The sequence below is a fragment of the Hyperolius riggenbachi genome, chromosome 11, assembly GCF_040937935.1.
Source record: "Hyperolius riggenbachi isolate aHypRig1 chromosome 11, aHypRig1.pri, whole genome shotgun sequence".
Lineage (NCBI taxonomy): Eukaryota > Metazoa > Chordata > Amphibia > Anura > Hyperoliidae > Hyperolius > Hyperolius riggenbachi.
The window spans coordinates 3324300-3345876 of NC_090656.1; the positions used below are offsets into that span (position 1 = coordinate 3324300).

General features: G+C 52.6%; 1 protein-coding gene across 1 annotated transcript in view; it reads left to right on the top strand.

The window, feature by feature from the left end:
* The first annotated feature begins 5089 nt into the window (after positions 1-5089).
* Positions 5090-21577, top strand: part of SETD6 (SET domain containing 6, protein lysine methyltransferase) — a 73905-nt gene continuing 57417 nt past the window's right edge. The window contains exons 1-2 of the mRNA XM_068261222.1: positions 5090-5208; positions 19279-19359. Of these exons, the coding sequence (XP_068117323.1) occupies positions 5179-5208; positions 19279-19359 (111 nt within the window). The 5' untranslated portion in view covers positions 5090-5178. The remainder of the gene's footprint in view (positions 5209-19278; positions 19360-21577) is intronic.

Here is a 21577-nt window from a genome sequence, read left to right on the forward strand (position 1 = left end):
ACTATATGAAGAAGAAGATGAAGAAGATGAAGAAGAAGATGAAGAAGAAGAAAAAGAAGATGAAGAAGAAGAAGATGATGAAGAAGAAGAAGATGAAGAAGAAGAAGAAGATGAAGAAGATGATGAAGAAGAAGATGAAGAAGATGAAGAAGATGAAGATGAAGAAGAAGATGATGAAGAAGAAGAAGATGAAGAAGATGAAGATGAAGAAGAAGAAGATATAGAAGAAGAAGATATAGAAGAAGAAGATATAGAAGATAAAGAAGAAGAAGAAGATATAGAAGAAGAAGATATAGAAGAAGATATAGAAGAAGAAGAAGAAGATATAGAAGAAGAAGTATATACAGTACTGAACAAAATTAAGGACACAACTTCTCTTTCCACCTTTTTTTTTTTTAAAGGAACATCCCCACATAATCACTTGCTGTTGTTACTTGGAAAAAAAGATGTTTCTTGCATCATTCACCCTCAAAACAAGTGTTGGAAGCTATTTAAGGCCAATTCGAATAGTCAGCTCGAATAATGAGCTCGAATACCGACTCGAATAGTGAGGTCGAAGTCCGAGGTCGAATCGAATAGTAAAAAATATTCGACTCAAATATTCGACCGAATTCGAATAATTTACTATTCGAATTCGACCAAACTCGAATTATAAAAAGGGGTATCCGAGCATCACTAGAATGGAGGGTTCTATTCAAGATCGGCCTACTGACATTTAAATCCCTGAATAATCTAGGCCCTGGATACATGAAAGATATGTTACAGCTGCGTAGCAATCCCCGCATTCTCAGATCCACAGGTTCTAATAATCTAGTCATACCCAGAGTCCACTTGGAAACTTTTGGTCCCAGAGCCTTCTGCCATGCTGCCCCTACGTTTTGGAACTCCTTACCTCAACAGATCAGGACAGCCCCATCCCTGGACGTGTTTAAATCCAGACTGAAAACCCACCTGTTCAGTCTGGCATTTGCAGAAATATAACTTTTGTTGTGTGAATACTTCATCCTACTAATTACTGAATCTAAGAGAGCCTAAGCACTTTGAGTCCTATGGGAGAAAAGCACTATAGAAATGTTATTGTATTGTATTGTATAAGTGCTGAATCCAGAGAGGAGAGGAAATAAGCTGTTTGGTTGCCAAGCACATTTGGCCCATGGATCAGGTACTCTGTCCACCAATCGTGATATAAAGTGTACATTAACAAGGCAGTTATATTAGTCCAGTGCTGAGCGGAAAGTCACTGCTGAACCCAATCTTTGCACGGGACAAATCAGACTCGGAAGATTAACAACTCAGACCTGCAAGAAATGCCCTGCAGCTGGGATCACTAATGGACAGCAGTGGTTGGTAGTAAGTGATCCAATATGACAGATTATTAATGATGCGCGCTAAAAGTGATAAACAATTTTTATTTTAATATATTCAATGTTCCTTCACTCAATAAAACTCAGCTATTGCAATACATTTTTGGGGTTTTAAGGGATCCCTTGTCTTACAACGCTGCTTATTTAGATAGGAGCCCATCAGCGCCTGGTGACATAAGTATATAAAGTAGATTATTAATGATGTTCAGGGCCAGATAGCTGGAGAGGCCACAAAAGCCCGAGCCTTGGGCAGCTGCAGCCCCCGGGGGCGCCTGGACATGAAAAAGCTACATATGAAAGAGGAGGCTGCAAAAGGGGAGCAACACAGGCAAAGGGAAACTGTGATGTACATGGATGATACACGTGCAATGGGAGGAGACTGCTGTACATGGATATCACACATGGAAGAGGGGCTGCACATGGAATGGGAGGGGGCTGCTGTACATGGATATCACACAAGGAAGAGGGGCTGCACATGGATTGGGAGGGGGCTGCTGTACATGGATGATACACATGGAAGAGGGGGCTGCTGTACATGGATAATACACGTGGATGAGGGGGCTGCACATGGAATGGGGGGAGGCTGCTGTGTACATAGATAATAGACATGGAAGAGGGGGCTGCACATGGAAAGATAGGGGCTGCTGTACATGGATGATACACATGGAAGAGGGGGCTGCACATGGAATGGGAGGGGGACTGCTGTACATGGATGATACACATGGAAGAGGGGGCTGCACATGGAATGGGAGGGGCTGCTGTACATGGATGATACACATGGAAGAGGGGGCCGCACATGGAATGGGAGAGGGGCTGCTGTACATGGATGTTACACATGGAGGAGGGGGCTGCACATGGAATGGGAGAGGGGCTGCTGCACATGGATTATTACACATGGAAGAGGGGGCTGCACATGGAATGGGAGGGGCTGCTGTACATGGATAGTGCACATGGAAGAGGGGGCTGCACATGGAATGGGAGGGGCTGCTGTACATGGATAGTGCACATGGAAGAGGGGGCTGCACATGGAATGGGAGGGGCTGCTGTACATGGATGTTACACATGGAAAAGGAGGCTGCACATGGATTGGGAGGGGCTGCTGTACATGGATGATACACATGGAAGAGGGGGCTGCACATGGAATGGGAGGGGCTGCTGTACATGGATGATACACATGGAAGAGGGGGCTGCACATGGAATGGGAGGGGCTGCTGTACATGGATGATACACATGGAAGAGGGGGCCGCACATGGAATGGGAGAGGGGCTGCTGTACATGGATAGTTAGAGTGACCAGACGTCCCGGATTGCCCGGGACACGTCCCGGATTCGGGGTCCGCTGTCCCAGGCTTAATGAGGTCCCGGGAAACGTCCCGCTTTCAGCAGCGGGACGTCCCGGCCTCGGGACTCTGGCCACTCTCTCCTCAATGAACTGGCAGCGGCGTCTATAGACGCCGTGCCAGTTCATTGCCCGCAGCCCCGCTCCAGCCTCCTCTTCTGGTGTCTGTTTCCGACACCGGCAGGCGAGCAGGGCTACGGCAAGATGGCTGCCGGAGCCCTGTACTGGAGACCTATTTGTGTCACTAGTACAGGGCTTCGGGCGCCATCTTGCCGTAGCCCTGTCAGCGCGGGAGAGAAGAGCAGGAGGAGGAAGACGGTCCCGGGACGGAGCAGCGCGCCAGAGGCCGGACACTTCTGCCAGGTGAGTAAATGCTTTCTTTTCCAGGTGAAATGTTTGCCCGCATTGTTTCTTTTCCAGGTGAAATGTTTGCCCGCATTGTTTCTTTTCCAGGTGAAATGTTTGCCCGCATTGTTTCTTTTCCAGGTGAAATGTTTGCCCGCATTGTTTCTTTTCCAGGTGAAATGTTTGCCCGCATTGTTTCTTTTCTGGTGAAATGTTTGCCCGCATTGTTTCTTTTCCAGGTGAAATGTTTGCCCGCATTGTTTCTTTTCTGGTGAAATGTTTGCCCGCATTGTTTCTTTTCCAGGTGAAATGTTTGCCCGCATTGTTTCTTTTCTGGCGAAATGTTTGCCTGCAGTGCGTTTCTTTTCTGGCGAAATGTTTGCCCGCAGTGCGTTTCTTTTCTGGCGAAATGTTTGCCGCATTGCGTTTCTTTTCTGGTGAAATGTTTGGCCGCAGTGCGTTTCTTTTCTGGTGAAATGTTTGCCCGCAGTGCGTTTCTTTTCTGGCGAAATGTTTGCCCGCATTGCGTTTCTTTTCTGGCGAAATGTTTGCCCGCAGTGCGTTTCTTTTCTGGCGAAATGTTTGCCCGCATTGCGTTTCTTTTCTGGTGAAATGTTTGGCCGCAGTGCGTTTCTTTTCTGGTGAAATGTTTGCCCGCAGTGCGTTTCTTTTCTGGTGAAATGTTTGGCCGCAGTGCGTTTCTTTTCTGGTGAAATGTTTGCCCGCAGTGCGTTTATTTTGTACTGACATGTTGCCCGCATTGCGTTTATTTTGTACTGACATGTTTGCCCGCATTGCATTTATTTTATACTGACATGTTGCCTATTGCGTTTATTTTCTGGTGTCCGGGGTAACTGTTACTGCATTTATTATTTAATGGTCATAGATGGCTATGTTTGCTGCTTTGTGGTTACGGTATACTATTAGCATCACACAGTTTCTGCACACCCATGATACAAAGTCTCGTTTGTCCACATCATGGCGTAAACACTGCTTTCTTATGCCTCGCTGTTACATCATTACGTTAGCTCCGCCCATACAATGTCATGGCCACGCCCATTTCTTCGGCGCCCGCAGCCCCCCTCCCCCAGTCTTCGCCGCTGCGTGCTCCTCACTCCTTCCCACTTTTCGCCCCCCCCCGTCCCAGGTTGGACCCACAAAAATATGGTCACTCTAGGATAGTGCACATGGAATGGGGGGCTCCGGGGCTGCACATGGCAGAGGGGGCTGCACATGGAATGGGAGGAGCTACTGTACATAGATGATATGGAATAAGAGGGGCACTGCTCCACTTGGAAGGGAAGCCCCAAACTTGGCCTAGGGGCTGAAAATCTAGCCTTGATGATGTCAAGGGGGGGAAATAAACCTCCAGGGGATAAAACTATTCATTAAATAAACTGAATTTGCACACCAGAGGGGGTGGAGCCTCCAGGGCAGGGATTGGGAGGAGGGGGTGGAGTCGGCAGGGACTGGGAGGAGGGGGTGGAGCCTCTAGGGCAGGGGTTGGGAGGGGGTGGAGCCTCCAGGGTAGTGATTGGAAGGAGGGGGTGGAGTCTCCAGGGCAGGGATTGGGAGAAGGGGGTGGAGTCTCCAGGGCAGGGATTGGGAGGGGGTGGAACCTCCATGGTAGTGATTGGGAGGAGGGGGTGGGGCCTCCAGGGCAGGGATTGGGAGGAGGGGGTGGAGTCTCCAGGACAGGGATTGGGGGAGGGGCCTCTGCATCATGTCACAGGAAATGAGCAGTACCAGACACTCCAGGACATCGGGGGAATAATCTGGCGCTGTTACGTCATCACGCACGCCGCTGCTGTCGGGATCAGCTCTGTGGGGCGTGGTTACGATGCGCCCTCCCTTCCCCCTCCAATCAGGATGCGGGGCGTAGCGTGGAAGCGAGGGGCGTGGTTACAATGTGCCCGCACTTCTCCCGCCATTGCTGGCAGCATCGTGTTTCACCCTCCAATCACGATGCCTGCAGTGGGCGTGGCCTGGCGCGGAAGAGAGGGGCGGGGTTACGATACGTTCCCTCCATTGCTGGCAGCATCGTGCTCTCTTCTCCAATCAGGATGCGGGGCTCGGGGTGGGCGTGGCGCAGCAGCGGGGAGGGAGGAGCACGTGTGGCCGGACAGGCAGGATGATGAGCCCGGAGCAGAAGAAGCGCAAGGTACTGATCATGTGACACAGGCGGCAGCGAGCAGTTACCAGGCAGCAGCGAGCAGTTACCAGGCGGCAGCGAGCAGTTACCAGGCAGCAGGGAGCAGTTACCAGGCAGCAGCGAGCAGTTACCAGGCGGCAGCGAGCAGTTACCAGGCAGCAGGGAGCAGTTACCAGGCAGCAGTGAGCACTTCCCAGGCGGCAGTGCGCAGTTACCAGGCAGCAGCGAGCAGTTACCAGGCAGCAGCGAGCAGTTACCAGGCAGCAGCGAGCACTTCCCAGGCGGCAGCGAGCAGTTACCAGGCAGCAGGGAGCAGTTACCAGGCAGCAGTGAGCACTTCCCAGGCGGCAGTGCGCAGTTACCAGGCAGCAGCGAGCAGTTACCAGGCAGCAGCGAGCAGTTACCAGGCAGCAGCGAGCAGTTACCAGGCAGCAGCGAGCAGTTACCAGGCAGCAGCGAGCAGTTACCAGGCAGCAGCGAGCAGTTACCAGGCAGCAGCGAGCAGTTACCAGGCAGCAGCGAGCAGTTACCAGGCGGCAGTGAGCAGTTACCAGGCGGCAGTGCGCAGTTACCAGGCAGCAGTTACCAGGCAGCAGTTACCAGGCAGCAGCGAGCAGTTACCAGGCGGCAGCGAGCAGTTACCAGGCAGCAGCGAGCAGTTACCAGGCAGCAGCGAGCAGTTACCAGGCGGCAGTGAGCAGTTACCAGGCAGCAGTGAGCACTTCCCAGGCAGCAGTGAGCACTTCCCAGGCGGCAGTGCGCAGTTACCAGGCAGCAGCGAGCAGTTACCAGGCAGCAGCGAGCAGTTACCAGGCAGCAGCGAGCAGTTACCAGGCAGCAGCGAGCAGTTACCAGGCAGCAGCGAGCAGTTACCAGGCAGCAGTGAGCAGTTACCAGGCGGCAGTGCGCAGTTACCAGGCAGCAGTTACCAGGCAGCAGCGAGCAGTTACCAGGCAGCAGCGAGCAGTTACCAGGCAGCAGCGAGCAGTTACCAGGCAGCAGCGAGCAGTTACCAGGCGGCAGCGAGCAGTTACCAGGCGGCAGCGAGCAGATACCAGGCGGCAGCGAGCAGTTACCAGGCGGCAGCGAGCAGTTACCAGGCGGCAGCGAGCAGTCACCAGGCGGCAGCGAGCAGTCACCAGGCGGCAGCGAGCAGTCACCAGGCGGCAGCGAGCAGATACCAGGCAGCCGCGAGCAGATACCAGGCGGCAGCGTGCAGTTACCGGGCGGCAGCGAGCAGTTACCGGGCGGCAGCGAGCAGTTACCGGGCGGCAGCGAGCAGTTACCGGGCGGCAGCGAGCAGTTACCGGGCGGCAGCGAGCAGTTACCAGGCAGCAGCGAGCAGTTACCAGGCGGCAGCGAGCAGTTACCGGGCTGCAGCGAGCAGTTACCAGGCTGCAGCAAGCAGTTACCAGGCTGCAGCAAGCAGTTACCGGGCAGCAGTTACCAGGCAGCAGCGAGCAGTTGCCAGGGAGCAGTGGCCAGGCAGCAGCAGGGAGCAGTGGCCAGGCAGCAGTGGAGCAGTGACCTGGCAGCAGTGAGTAGTTACCAGGCAGCAGTTACCTGGCAGCAGCGACCAGTTGCCAGGCAGCAGTGCGCAGTTATTAGGGAGCAGTTAACAGCAGCAATTGTTGCCAGGCAGCAGTGCGCAGTTATTAGGGAGCAGTTAACAGCAGCAATTGATGCCAGGCAGCAGTTACCAGGGTGCAGTAAGACGTTACCAGGCAGCAGCGAGCAGTGACCAGGCAGCAGTGGGCAGTTGTGAGAGTTTGAGAGGCATTTCACTGCCTATCAACAGTTCGTGGAAAAGAGGCCTTACTAGGCAGAAGGGAGCAGTTTCCAGGTAGCAGCGAGCAGTTACCAGGCGGCAGTGACCAGGCGGCAGCGAGCAGTGACCAGGCGGCAGCGAGCAGTGACCAGGCGGCAGCGTGCAGTTACCGGGCGGCAGCGAGCAGTTACCGGGCGGCAGCGAGCAGTTACCGGGCGGCAGCGAGCAGTTACCGGGCGGCAGCGAGCAGTTACCGGGCGGCAGCGAGCAGTTACCGGGCGGCAGCGAGCAGTTACCGGGCGGCAGCGAGCAGTTACCAGGCTGCAGCAAGCAGTTACCGGGCAGCAGTTACCAGGCAGCAGCGAGCAGTTGCCAGGGAGCAGTGGCCAGGCAGCAGCAGGGAGCAGTGGCCAGGCAGCAGTGGAGCAGTGACCTGGCAGCAGTGAGTAGTTACCAGGCAGCAGTTACCTGGCAGCAGCGACCAGTTGCCAGGCAGCAGTGCGCAGTTATTAGGGAGCAGTTAACAGCAGCAATTGTTGCCAGGCAGCAGTGCGCAGTTATTAGGGAGCAGTTAACAGCAGCAATTGTTGCCAGGCAGCAGTTACCAGGGTGCAGTAAGACGTTACCAGGCAGCAGCGAGCAGTGACCAGGCAGCAGTGGGCAGTTGTGAGAGTTTGAGAGGCATTTCACTGCCTATCAACAGTTCGTGGAAAAGAGGCCTTACTAGGCAGAAGGGAGCAGTTTCCAGGTAGCAGTGAGCAGTGACCAGGCAGCAGTGAGCAGTGACCGGGCGGCAGCGAGCAGTGACCGGGCGGCAGCGAGCAGTTACCGGGCGGCAGCGAGCAGTTACCGGGGGGCAGCGAGCAGTTACCGGGGGGCAGCGAGCAGTTACCGGGGGGCAGCGAGCAGTTACCGGGGGGCAGCGAGCAGTTACCGGGGGGCAGCGAGCAGTTACCGGGCGGCAGCGAGCAGTTACCGGGCGGCAGCGAGCAGTTACCGGGCTGCAGCGAGCAGTTACCAGGCTGCAGCAAGCAGTTACCAGGCTGCAGCAAGCAGTTACCGGGCAGCAGTTACCAGGCAGCAGCGAGCAGTTGCCAGGGAGCAGTGGCCAGGCAGCAGCAGGGAGCAGTGGCCAGGCAGCAGTGGAGCAGTGACCTGGCAGCAGTGAGTAGTTACCAGGCAGCAGTTACCTGGCAGCAGCGACCAGTTGCCAGGCAGCAGTGCGCAGTTATTAGGGAGCAGTTAACAGCAGCAATTGTTGCCAGGCAGCAGTGCGCAGTTATTAGGGAGCAGTTAACAGCAGCAATTGTTGCCAGGCAGCAGTTACCAGGGTGCAGTAAGACGTTACCAGGCAGCAGCGAGCAGTGACCAGGCAGCAGTGAGCAGCTGTGAGAGTTTGAGAGGCATTTCACTGCCTATCAACAGTTCGTGGAAAAGAGGCCTTACTAGGCAGAAGGGAGCAGTTTCCAGGTAGCAGTGAGCAGTGACCAGGCGGCAGTGAGCAGTGACCAGGCGCCAGTGAGCAGTTACCAGGCGGTAGCGAGCCGTTACCAGGCGGCAGCGAGTTTGAGAGGCATTTCACTGCCAGTTCGTGGAAAAGAGGCCTTACTAGGCAGAAGGGAGCAGTTTCCAGGTAGCAGTGAGCAATTGGACAGTATTTGGTCTGCTCATGGAAAAGGGCCTTTATAGCAGTGTCCAAAAGGAACGCAGAATGATTATTAAGTAAATGACAGCATACTACGTGTACCTGAGATGAGTGAAGTAAAAAATCCATACTTACCTGGGGCTTCCTCCATGAACTGTGTTGCCTCCCTCGCTGTCCTCCCTGGTGGCTCCATTCCTCTGACATATCCCCTGGCAACAGCGGAGCAGCATGACTGAAGCCCTGTTACCGGGGTCTTTTACAGAGGAACGGAGCTACTGGGGAGTAGAGATGGGAAGTTTGGATCTTTTCAATGATCCGGATGATTTGAATCGGATCATTGAAAAGATCCGGATCTTTGATCCGAATCTCGGATCATTTTACTAGAGAAGCATTTGGGGGTGAAATGACTAGCAGGGCAGGAGAAGGAGAGGGGGGTGGACACACAGAGAAGGGGAGAAGATGGACAGAGGGCAGGGAGTGGACAGAGAAGGGAGGAGAGAAGCAGAGAGCAGAAATGTTTGTTTGCACACAATACCCACATGCTGCAATCATGCTTTACATGTATTTCACCTACATGTTCATCTGTATACCTTGAATGGAAAGTAGCACAGTGAAAGAAAGCATTCCCCGAAGATAAGTGCAGCTGTTTAGTGCCGAGTGCAGGAGGATCATATTACACTGCAATCACAGTGCCTGCAAAGTTACTGAGCTGTGCTGAGCTGAGCCAAACGTTTCCAATGTGATCACTGTGCACAACTACGAACAGCCAGCCTATAATGGGCAGCACGTTGCAGCCAGTATGTGTGCTCTACACATATCTGGCAGTGGCACCCATGTCCCCTCTACCTGTCCCTGCAAGGCTGGCTCCCCTGAGTCCCCTCCAACAGAGCGATCCATCTCTGCTCTGCTTCCCGGACCCCGCTGCCCGCTGAGAGGGGGCGTGTCGCTCCTGGCCCCGCCCCTTTTGCGATCCGAATCACTCATTTTGATGATTCGGATGATTCGACTCACAAAATAGATTCGGATCAAAGATCCGAATCGTTCATGATCCGGACAACACTACTGGGGAGGGAGGCTGGAGGAAACTCCAGGGGAAGTATTGGTTGTTTAAAGTGGGATTGTCACCATAAAACTCAAATTTCAACAGCAACTGGTCTGAGTGTATTAAGTGATAAAGAAGCTAATCCTGCATTCAAAACTTGCAAAACTCTTTCTGCTGTTATGATTTGGAGTTATCACATACTAAGGAAGTGCTCCTTAGTATGTGATAACTCCAAATCATAACAGCAGAAAAAGTTTTGAATGCAGGATTAGCGCGTATATCAAAAAAAGGCGCCTGGAAAAAAGGGCGCGGGGTGTAGCCGAAATTATAAGTTTGAATGCAAAACCGTATTTTTCGTTTAAGAGGTTATAAACGATAATTTAGTGCTAAATACGTTAAATAAACGGAAATGAAATGGCAAAATACCGTCTATAACAGTAAACGAATTCTGAAATGAAACGTCAAATAGCGTCTATAGAAAAAACGATATTTACACTCGTATTAAGCATAGTACTAGAATGGTAGGTTTTACAGGTATTTTACTACAATTATACCTAACTTTAGGGTCACAGATATCTCTCCTTATCCCTATCCCTCACACCTAGACCCCCCTTTGTGTAAATACACATAATGTAATAAATTGTATATATTACATATATTGTACTATAACTATACCTAACCTTACTCTCATACAGAACCCTCCCTGTACCTATCCCTAACCCCTAGATCCCCCTGGTGGTGCCTAAACCTAAGACCCCCCTGTTGGTGCCTAAACCTAAGACCCCCCTGTTGGTGCCTAAACCTAAGACTCCCCTGTTGGTGCCTAAACCTAAGACTCCCCTGTTGGTGCCTAAACCTAAGACTCCCCTGTTGGTGCCTAAACCTAAGACTCCCCTGGTGGTGCCTAAACCTAAGACTCCCCTGGTGGTGCCTAAACCTAAGACTCCCCTGGTGGTGCCTAAACCTAAGACTCCCCTGGTGGTGCCTAAACCTAAGACTCCCCTGGTGGTGCCTAAACCTAAGACTCCCCTGGTGGTGCCTAAACCTAAGACCCCCCTGTTGGTGCCTAAACCTAAGACCCCCCTGTTGGTGCCTAAACCTAAGACCCCCCTGTTGGTGCCTAAACCTAAGACCCCCCTGTTGGTGCCTAAACCTAAGACCCCCCTGTTGGTGCCTAAACCTAAGACCCCCCTGTTGGTGCCTAAACCTAAGACCCCCCTGTTGGTGCCTAAACCTAAGACCCCCCTGTTGGTGCCTAAACCTAAGACCCCCCTGGTGGTGCCTAAACCTAAGACCCCCCTGGTGGTGCCTAAACCTAAGACCCCCCCTGGTGGTGCCTAAACCTAAGACTCCCCTGGTGGTGCCTAAACCTAAGACTCCCCTGGTGGTGCCTAAACCTAAGACTCCCCTGGTGGTGCCTAAACCTAAGACTCCCCTGGTGGTGCCTAAACCTAAGACTCCCCTGGTGGTGCCTAAACCTAAGACTCCCCTGGTGGTGCCTAAACCTAAGACTCCCCTGGTGGTGCCTAAACCTAAGACTCCCCTGTTGGTGCCTAAACCTAAGACCCCCCTGTTGGTGCCTAAACCTAAGACTCCCCTTCTGGTGCCTAAACCTAAGACCCCCCTGTTGGTGCCTAAACCTAAGACTCCCCTTCTGGTGCCTAAACCTAAGACCCCCCTGGTGGTGCCTAAACCTAAGACCCCCTGGTGGTGCCTAAAACTAACCACCCCCTGGTGGTGTATATTGCACTGTATGTATACCTAACCCTCCCTGTACCTATCCCTAACCCCTAGACCCCCCTTCTGGTGCCTAAACCTAAGACCCCCCTGGTGGTGCCTAAAACTAACCACCACCCTGGTCCTAACCCTCCCTGTACCTATCCCTAACCCCTAGACCCCCTAGTAATGCCTAAACCTAACCATCCCCACTGAACAAAACACGCTAAACACATATAAACAATAATATATTTAATCCTTAAAATACTTCACTCCAAATAACATGAATAAAACAATTTATATATTTATAATAGAATAACTAGCCTTAAAATCACGTAGAAATCTTAAAATAACAATAATATTTAAAGAGACTCCGTAACAAAAATTGCATCCTGTTTTTTATCATCCTACAAGTTCAAAAAGCTATTCTAATGTGTTCTGGCTTACTGCAGCACTTTATACTATCACTGTCTCTGTAATAAATCAATGTATCTTTCCCCTGTCAGACTTGTTGGCCTGTGTCTGGAAGGCTGCCAAGTTCTTCAGTGTTGTGGTTCTGCTATGAACTCCCCCTTCCAGGCCCCTCTATGCACACTGCCTGTGTATTATTTAGGATTAGAGCTGCTTCTCTCTTATCTTTTACAAGCTGGATAAATCGTCCTCTGAGCTGGCTGGGCTTTCACATACTGAAGAATTACAGACAAGGGCAAAGCAGTTTGCAGGAAGAAACAAGCAGCCTGAAACTTCAGTGCATGAGAACTGCAGGGGGAAAGAAACACACAAATGATCTCTTGAGATTCAAAAGGAATGCTGTATACAGCCTGCTTGTGTATGGATGTATTTTCTATGTGTGGACATACTGTACATCAACCTACTTCCTGTTTTGGTGGCCATTTTGTTTGTTTATAAACAAACTTTTTAAAACTGTTTTTAACCACTTTTAATGCGGCGAGGAGCGGCGAAATTGTGTCAGAGGGTAATAGGAGATGTCCCCTAACGCACTGGTATGTTTACTTTTGTGCGATTTTAACAATACAGATTCTCTTTAAAGCGATATTTTAGTAACCTTAATCAACGCATTAGAAGTGTAAAAACAAAGTTAATACCATAAGCGATGTATTTCTAATACAATCAGCTTTAGAAACGTTATTTAAGCATCATACATATGAAAATGAATTTTAAATGATAAAAGTGTAAACGAAATTTTAGGTGTTATAGTTTTATAAGCGCATTTTTAAAACGAAAAACTAGTTAAAACCCATATAAGCGAAATTTACAAACGAAAAAATAAGTATAATACAAAGTCTAAACGAACTTGTAAACGATATTTCTTATAAACTTTATCCTGTAAACGAAAACCTTTAACACGATCCCTGTAACCGCTATTTCTCGTGCGCCCTTTTTTCCTGTCGGGCGCCGAATAGCCGATATTTTGCATTGCAGTCTATGGCGGCGCCCTTTTTGTCCACTATCCCTGTGCGCCCTTTTTTACTAGTTCAAGATTAGCATCTGTATCACTTAATACACTCAGACCAGTTGCTGTTGAAATTTGATTTTTATGGTGACAATCCCACTTTAAACAACCAATACTTCCCCTGCAGTTTCCTCCAGCCTCCCTCCCCAGTAGCTCCGGGTAGAACCCCCAGCATACAACTGTTTGGCACTGACTACTAAAGGGACAGTGCGGCCCTTTAGTAGTCAGTGCCAAACAGTTGCATGCTGGGGGTTCTTTTTATCTATAATATATTCCTCCTCTTCCCTTTATTTCTCTGCTTAGCTGAAACATGATCCTCTGCTCACATGTGTTTACAAGCAAGGCTGTGGTGACTCAGCGATTGGAGGAGAAAAGAAAAAAGTAAAGGGCAGAAATGACATCAGGATTTAGCCTAAACTGTGGGCAAAACACATGGCCCCCACCAGGAACAGAATTCTCGTCATTTACTATATAACATTCACTGAAATCAAAACGTGGACAGTATAATACATGTGTTGTGTAAGTAGATCAAGTGTTTATCTACTTATATAGGTGTTTTTTTCCTGGCATAGTATGGCTGATCCTCCTGCTTTAATAAAATGAGTTTTTCTGTTGTGGCCCCTCCAGAGGATGCGCTGGTAGAAGAGACAGCTGTGAAGGGCCCCTGGGGACAGTGCATACTACACTGCTGCTTATTGTGGACACCAGTTGATGCTGATTTTAACAATATTGGTAATACATAATAACCAATTTCCCCTACCCTATCCCCTCACACTAACTTTCCTACCACCAGAGCAGGATCATTCACAAGTCAACCTAGGCGGGTGCCTGGGGCCCAACTGCCACTTACTCTGACCTGTCTCCTATCTTAGGAAAATACAGGGGAGCCAATGCTACTACCTTGCCTAGGGCCCATTTCATCTAAATCCATCTCCGCCTAACTGTGCCAAACCCTAACCAGTACATCTAATCTCACCCTAACCCCGGGGTCAGGAGCCTTGTTGGCTGAGAGAGCCATATACTCCACATATTATAAAATGTAATTCTGTGAGGGCCATACAATGGCCTCAATTCACTAAGATCATGCTGGAGATAAGGCAAGAGAAAACTTACCTCCACACAGTAAAGGTAGCCATACACTGGTCGATGTGCCATTAGATCGACCATGTGACAGATCCCTATCTGATCGAATCTGATCAGAGAGGGATCATATGGCTGCCTTTACTGCAAACAGATTGTGAATCGATTTCAGCCTGAAACCGATTCACCATCTGCTGAGCTGCTCCTGCCGCCTGCCCCCCCCCCCCCCCGTATACATTACCTGACGCTGGCCCCCGGGCATCTTCTCCGCATTGCACGGCTCTGTTCCGGCTCCATCCCGGCGCTTCCTGTGTCACTGCAGTGACCAGGAAGTTTAAATAGAGCGCCCTCTATTTGAACTTCCTGGTCACTGCAGTGACACAGGAAGCGCCGGGATGGATGGAGCCGGAACAGAGCCGTGCAGCGCGGAGAAGACGCCCGGGAGCCAGCGTCAGGTAATGTATACTTGATCGGATCGGCCGCCGCTAGCGACGCACACTTTACCCGCGGGCGATCGAGGGTAATTTCCCGCACGTTGCGATCGACGGACCGATCCGATTTCGGGAGGAAATCGGATCGGCGGCTGCGTTTACCGCGAACGATTGGCAGCAGATTCGATCCCAGGATCGAATCTGCTGTCGAAACGGCCGGGAATCGAGCCAGTGTATGGCCTGCTTAAGAGTTATGTTATCTCTTCATTCCTTAAGTTACCTCCTCTGTAGTTATTTTCACACGCAGGTAATTAACAGCCTGTCTTTAACTTTAGAATTCTGTAGTTATTTTAAGGATTGAAATGTTAACTTAAAGACAGAAGAGTTAACTTTAGCTTTGCCTGAGGTAAAATGTTTCCTGAATACTACAGGCCTCGTCACCATGGTGATAACTCTAGAAACGTTAATAAAGACAGGAGATACGCTTGAATTGAGGCCATAAAGTTTCAAACTGGGACGGTAGGGCTCACGTCCCTGTTGCCATGGTGATCTGTATACAGTTGATCCGCTGGGCAGCGACAGTGTCATACACGACTTCAGCTTCTCTTGGATTTCAGCAACATCAGCAATTTCACCGAGAGCCAGACAGGAGAAATACCGACTAACAGCTTGTACAATTAGCTAGCTGACTTGGGGGTTGATTCACTTTGTGGGGCGAGGTCCCCGCACTTTGATTGGCCCAATAGGCTGCTTGCCAAGCGACAGGCAGCCTATTTGGCCAATCAAAGTGCAGGGATCTCGTCCTACAAAGTCACTGGACCTGACAGGATACAGGGTGGGATAATGGAGCAGCTGTTAGTTTTGGGGGGAGTGAAGTTTCCTTCAAGCCTGGTGTGACAGACCCAACTCTAACTATAAACGCCTGCTTACGTGAACTACAGCAATGGATGAATGACAACTGTCTGAAACTAAATGCAGACAAAACTGAAGTCCTTCTGATAGGAGGGCAGAGCATGACAACAAGACGACTTAACTGGCAGTCTTCACCACTGGGAATAGGAGGCACGGATCTACGCAGCTCTGATCATGTGCGTAGCCTGGGAGTTCTAATTGATTGGGATTTAAACTTCAGAACTCAAATCTCTGCTGTGGTGAAATCATCCTATTTTCACCTGAAGAACATTGCAAAAATCAAGCACCTCATACCCCCAAAAGATCTGCCAACCTTAGTCCACGCCTTCATCACATCCCGACTGGACTACTGCAATGCTCTCTACACTGGCCTTCCAAAAAAGGTCTTGTACCGCCTACAGCTGATACAGAATACTGCTGCCAGACTGCTAACCAACCAACCCCGTCACTGCCACATAACGCCAGTCCTGCAGTCCCTTCACTGGCTACCTATAGAATGGAGGGTCCTATTCAAGATCGGCCTACTGACATTTAAATCCCTGAATAATCTAGGCCCTGGATACATGAAAGATATGTTACAGCTGCGTAGCAATCCCCGCATTCTCAGATCCACAGGTTCTAATAATCTAGTCATACCCAGAGTCCACTTGGAAACTTTTGGTCCCAGAGCTTTCTGTCATGCTGCCCCTACGTTTTGGAACTCCTTACCTCAACAGATCAGGACAGCCCCATCCCTGGACGTGTTTAAATCCAGACTGAAAACCCACCTGTTCAGTCTGGCATTTGCAGAAATATAACTTTTGTTGTGTGAATACTTCATCCTACTAATTACTGAATCTGAGAGAGCCTAAGCGCTTTGAGTCCTACGGGAGAAAAGCGCTATAGAAATGTTATTGTATTGTAAGTAAGTTAGTAGCAGGGCTGTGGAGTCGAGGAGTCTGAGCAATTTTGGGTACCTGGAGTTGGAGATTTTATAAACTGAGGAGTCGGAGTCTGTTAATTTTTGTACAAAATCCAAAGCCCTGGTAAGTATTAGACTAAGGAGTCTGAGTCAGTTTGGGTACCTGGAGTCGGAGTTGGAAGATTTTTGTACCAACTCCACAGCCCTGGTTAGTAGTGCATGCTACAGCAGTAGCATGACTACTTTGAAAATGTTACTTGCGCTGCCACATTAAGCTGCTCTGCTTGAGCAGTGTAGCTTAGTGCATCAACCCCTACATTTGCCTGTGAGCCAGATGCAGCCATCAAAAGAGCCACATCTGACTCCCGAGCCACAGGTTCCCTACCCCTGCGCTACCCTAACCCTTCACACTAAAGCTGCGTACATGCTAGATTAAAGATTCCCATTGGACAACATCAGTCTACTGTGTGTACAGGCCTTATAGCGGACCTGAAGATGAGAAAAAAAAAAAGTTTCACTTACCTGGGGCTTCTGCCACTGCTCTGTGCCCGCGATGTTGCTAAACGATCCTCCTTCCCCTACGCAGCTCTCTTTTGCCTCACAGTCGGCGTCCACCGAGCCTGTGCGGCCTTAGCTGCGCGCGTTCTCGTTTGTGCTTTCGTTGCCAGGAGCGTACTGTGCAGGCGCAGTAGAGATTTTCTCATACTGTGTAGGATGCTCCTGGCCTCGGGGGCGTGTACGTACGAGGATGCTCCTGGCCTCGGGGGCCTGTACGTACGAGGATGCTCCTGGCCTCGGGGGCCTGTACGTACGAGGATGCTCCTGGCCTTGGGGGCGTGTACGAGGATGCTCCTGGCCTTGGGGGCGTGTACGAGGATGCTCCTGGCCATGGGGGCGTGTACGAGGATGCTCCTGGCCACGGGGGCGTGTACGAGGACGCTCCTGGCCACGGGGGCGTGTACGAGGACGCTCCTGGCCACGGGGGCGTGTACGAGGACGCTCCTGGCCACGGGGGCGTGTACGAGGACGCTCCTGGCCACGGGGGCGTGTACGAGGACGCTCCTTGCCACGGGGGCGTGTACGAGGACGCTCCTGGCCACGGGGGCGTGTACGAGGACGCTCCTGGCCACGGGGGCGTGTACGAGGACGCTCCTGGCCACGGGGGCGTGTACGAGGACGCTCCTGGCCACGGGGGCGTGTACGAGGACGCTCCAGGCCACGGGGGCGTGTACGAGGACGCTCCTGGCCACGGGGGCGTGTACGAGGACGCTCCTGGCCACGGAGGCGTGTACGAGGACGCTCCTGGCCACGGGGGCGTGTACGAGGACGCTCCTGGCCACGGGGGCGTGTACGAGGACGCTCCTGGCCACGGGGGCGTGTACGAGGACGCTCCTGGCCACGGGGGCGTGTTCGAGGACGCTCCTGGCCACGGGGGCGTGTACGAGGATGCTTCTGGCCACGGGGGCGTGTATGAGGATGCTTCTGGCCACGGGGGGCGTGTACGAGGATGCTTCTGGCCATGGGGGCGTGTATGAGGATTCTTCTGGCCATGGGGGCGTGTACGAGGATGCTCGCAGGCAGGGACTTGCAGGCTCAGTGGCTTACAAGGCGGCGTGAAGAAAAGTGATCGGCGGGGGAACGGAGGATTGTCTCAAACGGCATGGACACAGAGCGGCTGCAGGGGGCTGGCAGAAGCCCTAGTTAGTGTTTTTTGGGGGGTTATTCCAATCTTCAGGTCCACTTTAACCCTCCTAGCACTATATCTAACCCTAACCATTAAATCTCATCTCCTCTCACCCGAACCAGCCTACCACTATGCCTAATGCTGGGAGTACGCGGCGACACTCGGGCCTGGTGTCGGCCGGTTCTTCCCGGTTAATGACGCAATGCGTCATCACGCCGGCCGCTTCGCGTCATCACACCGGCCGGCGTGACAGGTCTGCGCGTGGGCGGAAAATGAAGGAGAGGAGCCAGGAGGACGCCGTGGGACCTTGCCGCCTACGGTGAGCTGGAAGAAGCCCCAGGTAAGTGTATTCTTTTACATTCGGGCACTGCTCGGAGTCCATTTAATTTCCGACATGTCTGATCTCCCGCCCGATCGTTTCACCGCTCAATTTCTCATAGAAGTGAATAGAGAAAGATAAGAAATACGAGCGAAGATGAATCAATTGCAGAATCAAGCGGCAAAATCTAACTGTGTATTCCCAGCATAAGCATTAAAGGGAACCTAAACTGAGAGGGATATGGATGTTTCCTTTTAAACAATACCAGTTGCCTGGCAGTCCTGCTGATCTCTTGCTGCAGTAGTGTCTGAATCACACACCTGAAACAAGCATGCAGCTAATCCAGTCTGACTTCAGTCAGAGCACCTGATCTGCATGCTTGTTGAGGGGCTGTGGCTAAAAGTATTAGAGACACAGGATCAGCAGGAGAGTCAGGCAACTGGTATTATTGTAAAAGGAAAAATCCATATCCTTCTCAGTTTAGGTTCCCTTTAATTCTAATCTGCCCTTACAGGAACGCTCCTACACTGTATCCTCTTGAACTGGTGCTGCATGGTAAAGATAGCTGCCTCTTAACTATACAATGGCCAAGCAACAGTAATGCAGCTCCCGGAAGCTGCCACTTAAAGGACCACTATCATGAAAAAAGTAGTCAGGTTTTGGGCCAGTCCATCTCCTCATGGGGGATTCTCAGGGTTTTCTTTCTTTTCAACAGCATTTCCTGAACGGCTGTTTAACTGTCAAAATAGAAAGATACCAGCCGGCCTCCCTACTCACTTGCACACAATTTTGTATGTTAGACTTTGCAACTGCTGTCCAAGAAATGCTGTTGAAAACAAAACGCTGAGAATCCCACTTGAGGAAATGGACTTGTCAGTTTTTAACTGCCGACTTTTTCTGTGATAGTGGTCCCTTTTTAATATCACAATCCGTGCACAGTAGCTGAGATTCGGCTAGATGGATAGACCAGGATGCTTTTTGTGGGGGGGGAGGAGGGGGGCTTTGCACTTGGTTTATTATCACGTAGTGACTGCGGAAGATACAGGTTCATGTACCAGAGATAGCGGTATGGTGGAAGCTTGTCTCACTCCGCTGTTTTGTCTGCAGATGACACAGGAGGGGGGCGATGATCCACTCTCTACCTTCCTCCACTGGTGTAAGGATTCCGGAATCAAGCTCAACCCAAAGGTCAGTGAGACCCAGAAAAGGGCATTCCTTGTTGTACTAGATCAGTGATCTGCAAACTTAGCTCTCCAGCTGTTAAGGAACTACAAGTCCCACAATGCATTTGCCTTTATGAACCATGACTGTGGCTGTCAGATTCCTGCAATGCATTGTGGTACTTGTAGTTCCTTAAAGGAATATTGTAAGGGGTTGGGGAAAATGAGTTGAACTTACTCGGGGCTTCTAATTGTCCCCCGCAGACATCCTGTGCCTGCGCAGCCACTCCCCAATGCTCCGGCCCCGCCTCCAGTTCACTTCTGGAATTTCAGACTTTAAAGTCAGAAAACGACTGCGCCTGCGTTGCCGCGTCCTTGCTCCCGCTGATGTCACCAGGAGCGTACTGCGCCATACCCAGTATGGTCTGTGCCTGCTCAGTACACTCCTGGTGACATCAGCGGGAGCAATGACACGGCAACGCAGGCACAGTAGTTTTCTGACTTTAAAGTCTGAAATTCCAGAAGTGAACTGGAGCCGGAGCATCGGTGAGTGGCTGCGCGGGCACAGGATGTCTGCGGGGGTGGAGCATCGGTGGGTGGCTGCGCGGGCACAGGATGTCTGCGGGGGGCGGAGCATCGGTGGGTGGCTGCGCGGGCACAGGATGTCTGCGGGGGACGGAGCATCGGTGAGTGGCTGCGCGGGCACAGGATGTCTGCGGGGGGTGGAGCATCGGTGAGTGGCTGCGCGGGCACAGGATGTCTGCAGGGGGTGGAGCATCGGTGAGTGGCTGCGCGGGCACAGGATGTCTGCGGGGGGTGGAGCATCGGTGAGTGGCTGCGCGGGCACAGGACATCTGCACGGGACCAGAGCATCGGTGAGTGGCTGCGCGGGCACAGGATGTCTGCGGGGGGTGGAGCATCGGTGAGTGGCTGTGCGGGCACAGGATGTCTGCGGGGGGCGGAGCATCGGTGAGTGGCTGCGCGGGGACAGGGCGTCTGCGGGGGGCGGAGCATTGGTGAGTGGCTGCGCGGGCACAGGATGTCTGCGGGGACCGGAGCATCGGTTAGTGGCTGCGCGGGCACAGGATGTCTGCGGGGACCGGAGCATCGGTTAGTGGCTGCGCGGGCACAGGATGTCTGCGGGGGGTGGAGCATCGGTGAGTGGCTGTGCGGGCACAGGATGTCTGCGGGGACCGGAGCATCGGTGGGTGGCTGCGCGGGCACAGGATGTCTGCGGGGGGTGGAGCATCGGTGGGTGGCTGCGCGGGCACAGGATGTCTGCGGGGGGTGGAGCATCGGTGAGTGGCTGCGCGGGCACAGGATGTCTGCGGGGGGTGGAGCATCGGTGAGTGGCTGCGCGGGCACAGGATGTCTGCGGGGGGTGGAGCATCGGTGAGTGGCTGCGCGGGCACAGGATGTCTGCGGGGGGTGGAGCATCGGTGAGTGGCTGCGCGGGCACAGGATGTCTGCGGGGGGTGGAGCATCGGTGAGTGGCTGCGCGGGCACAGGACGTCTGCGGGGGGTGGAGCATCGGTGAGTGGCTGCGCGGGCACAGGACATCTGCACGGGACCAGAGCATCGGTGAGTGGCTGCGCGGGCACAGGATGTCTGCGGGGGGTGGAGCATCGGTGAGTGGCTGTGCGGGCACAGGATGTCTGCGGGGGGCGGAGCATCGGTGAGTGGCTGCGCGGGGACAGGGCGTCTGCGGGGGGCGGAGCATTGGTGAGTGGCTGCGCGGGCACAGGATGTCTGCGGGGACCGGAGCATCGGTTAGTGGCTGCGCGGGCACAGGATGTCTGCGGGGACCGGAGCATCGGTTAGTGGCTGCGCGGGCACAGGATGTCTGCGGGGGGTGGAGCATCGGTGAGTGGCTGTGCGGGCACAGGATGTCTGCGGGGACCGGAGCATCGGTGGGTGGCTGCGCGGGCACAGGATGTCTGCGGGGGGTGGAGCATCGGTGGGTGGCTGCGCGGGCACAGGATGTCTGCGGGGGGTGGAGCATCGGTGAGTGGCTGCGCGGGCACAGGATGTCTGCGGGGGGTGGAGCATCGGTGAGTGGCTGCGCGGGCACAGGATGTCTGCGGGGGGTGGAGCATCGGTGAGTGGCTGCGCGGGCACAGGATGTCTGCGGGGGGTGGAGCATCGGTGAGTGGCTGCGCGGGCACAGGATGTCTGCGGGGGGTGGAGCATCGGTGAGTGGCTGCGCGGGCACAGGACGTCTGCACGGGACCAGAGCATCGGTGAGT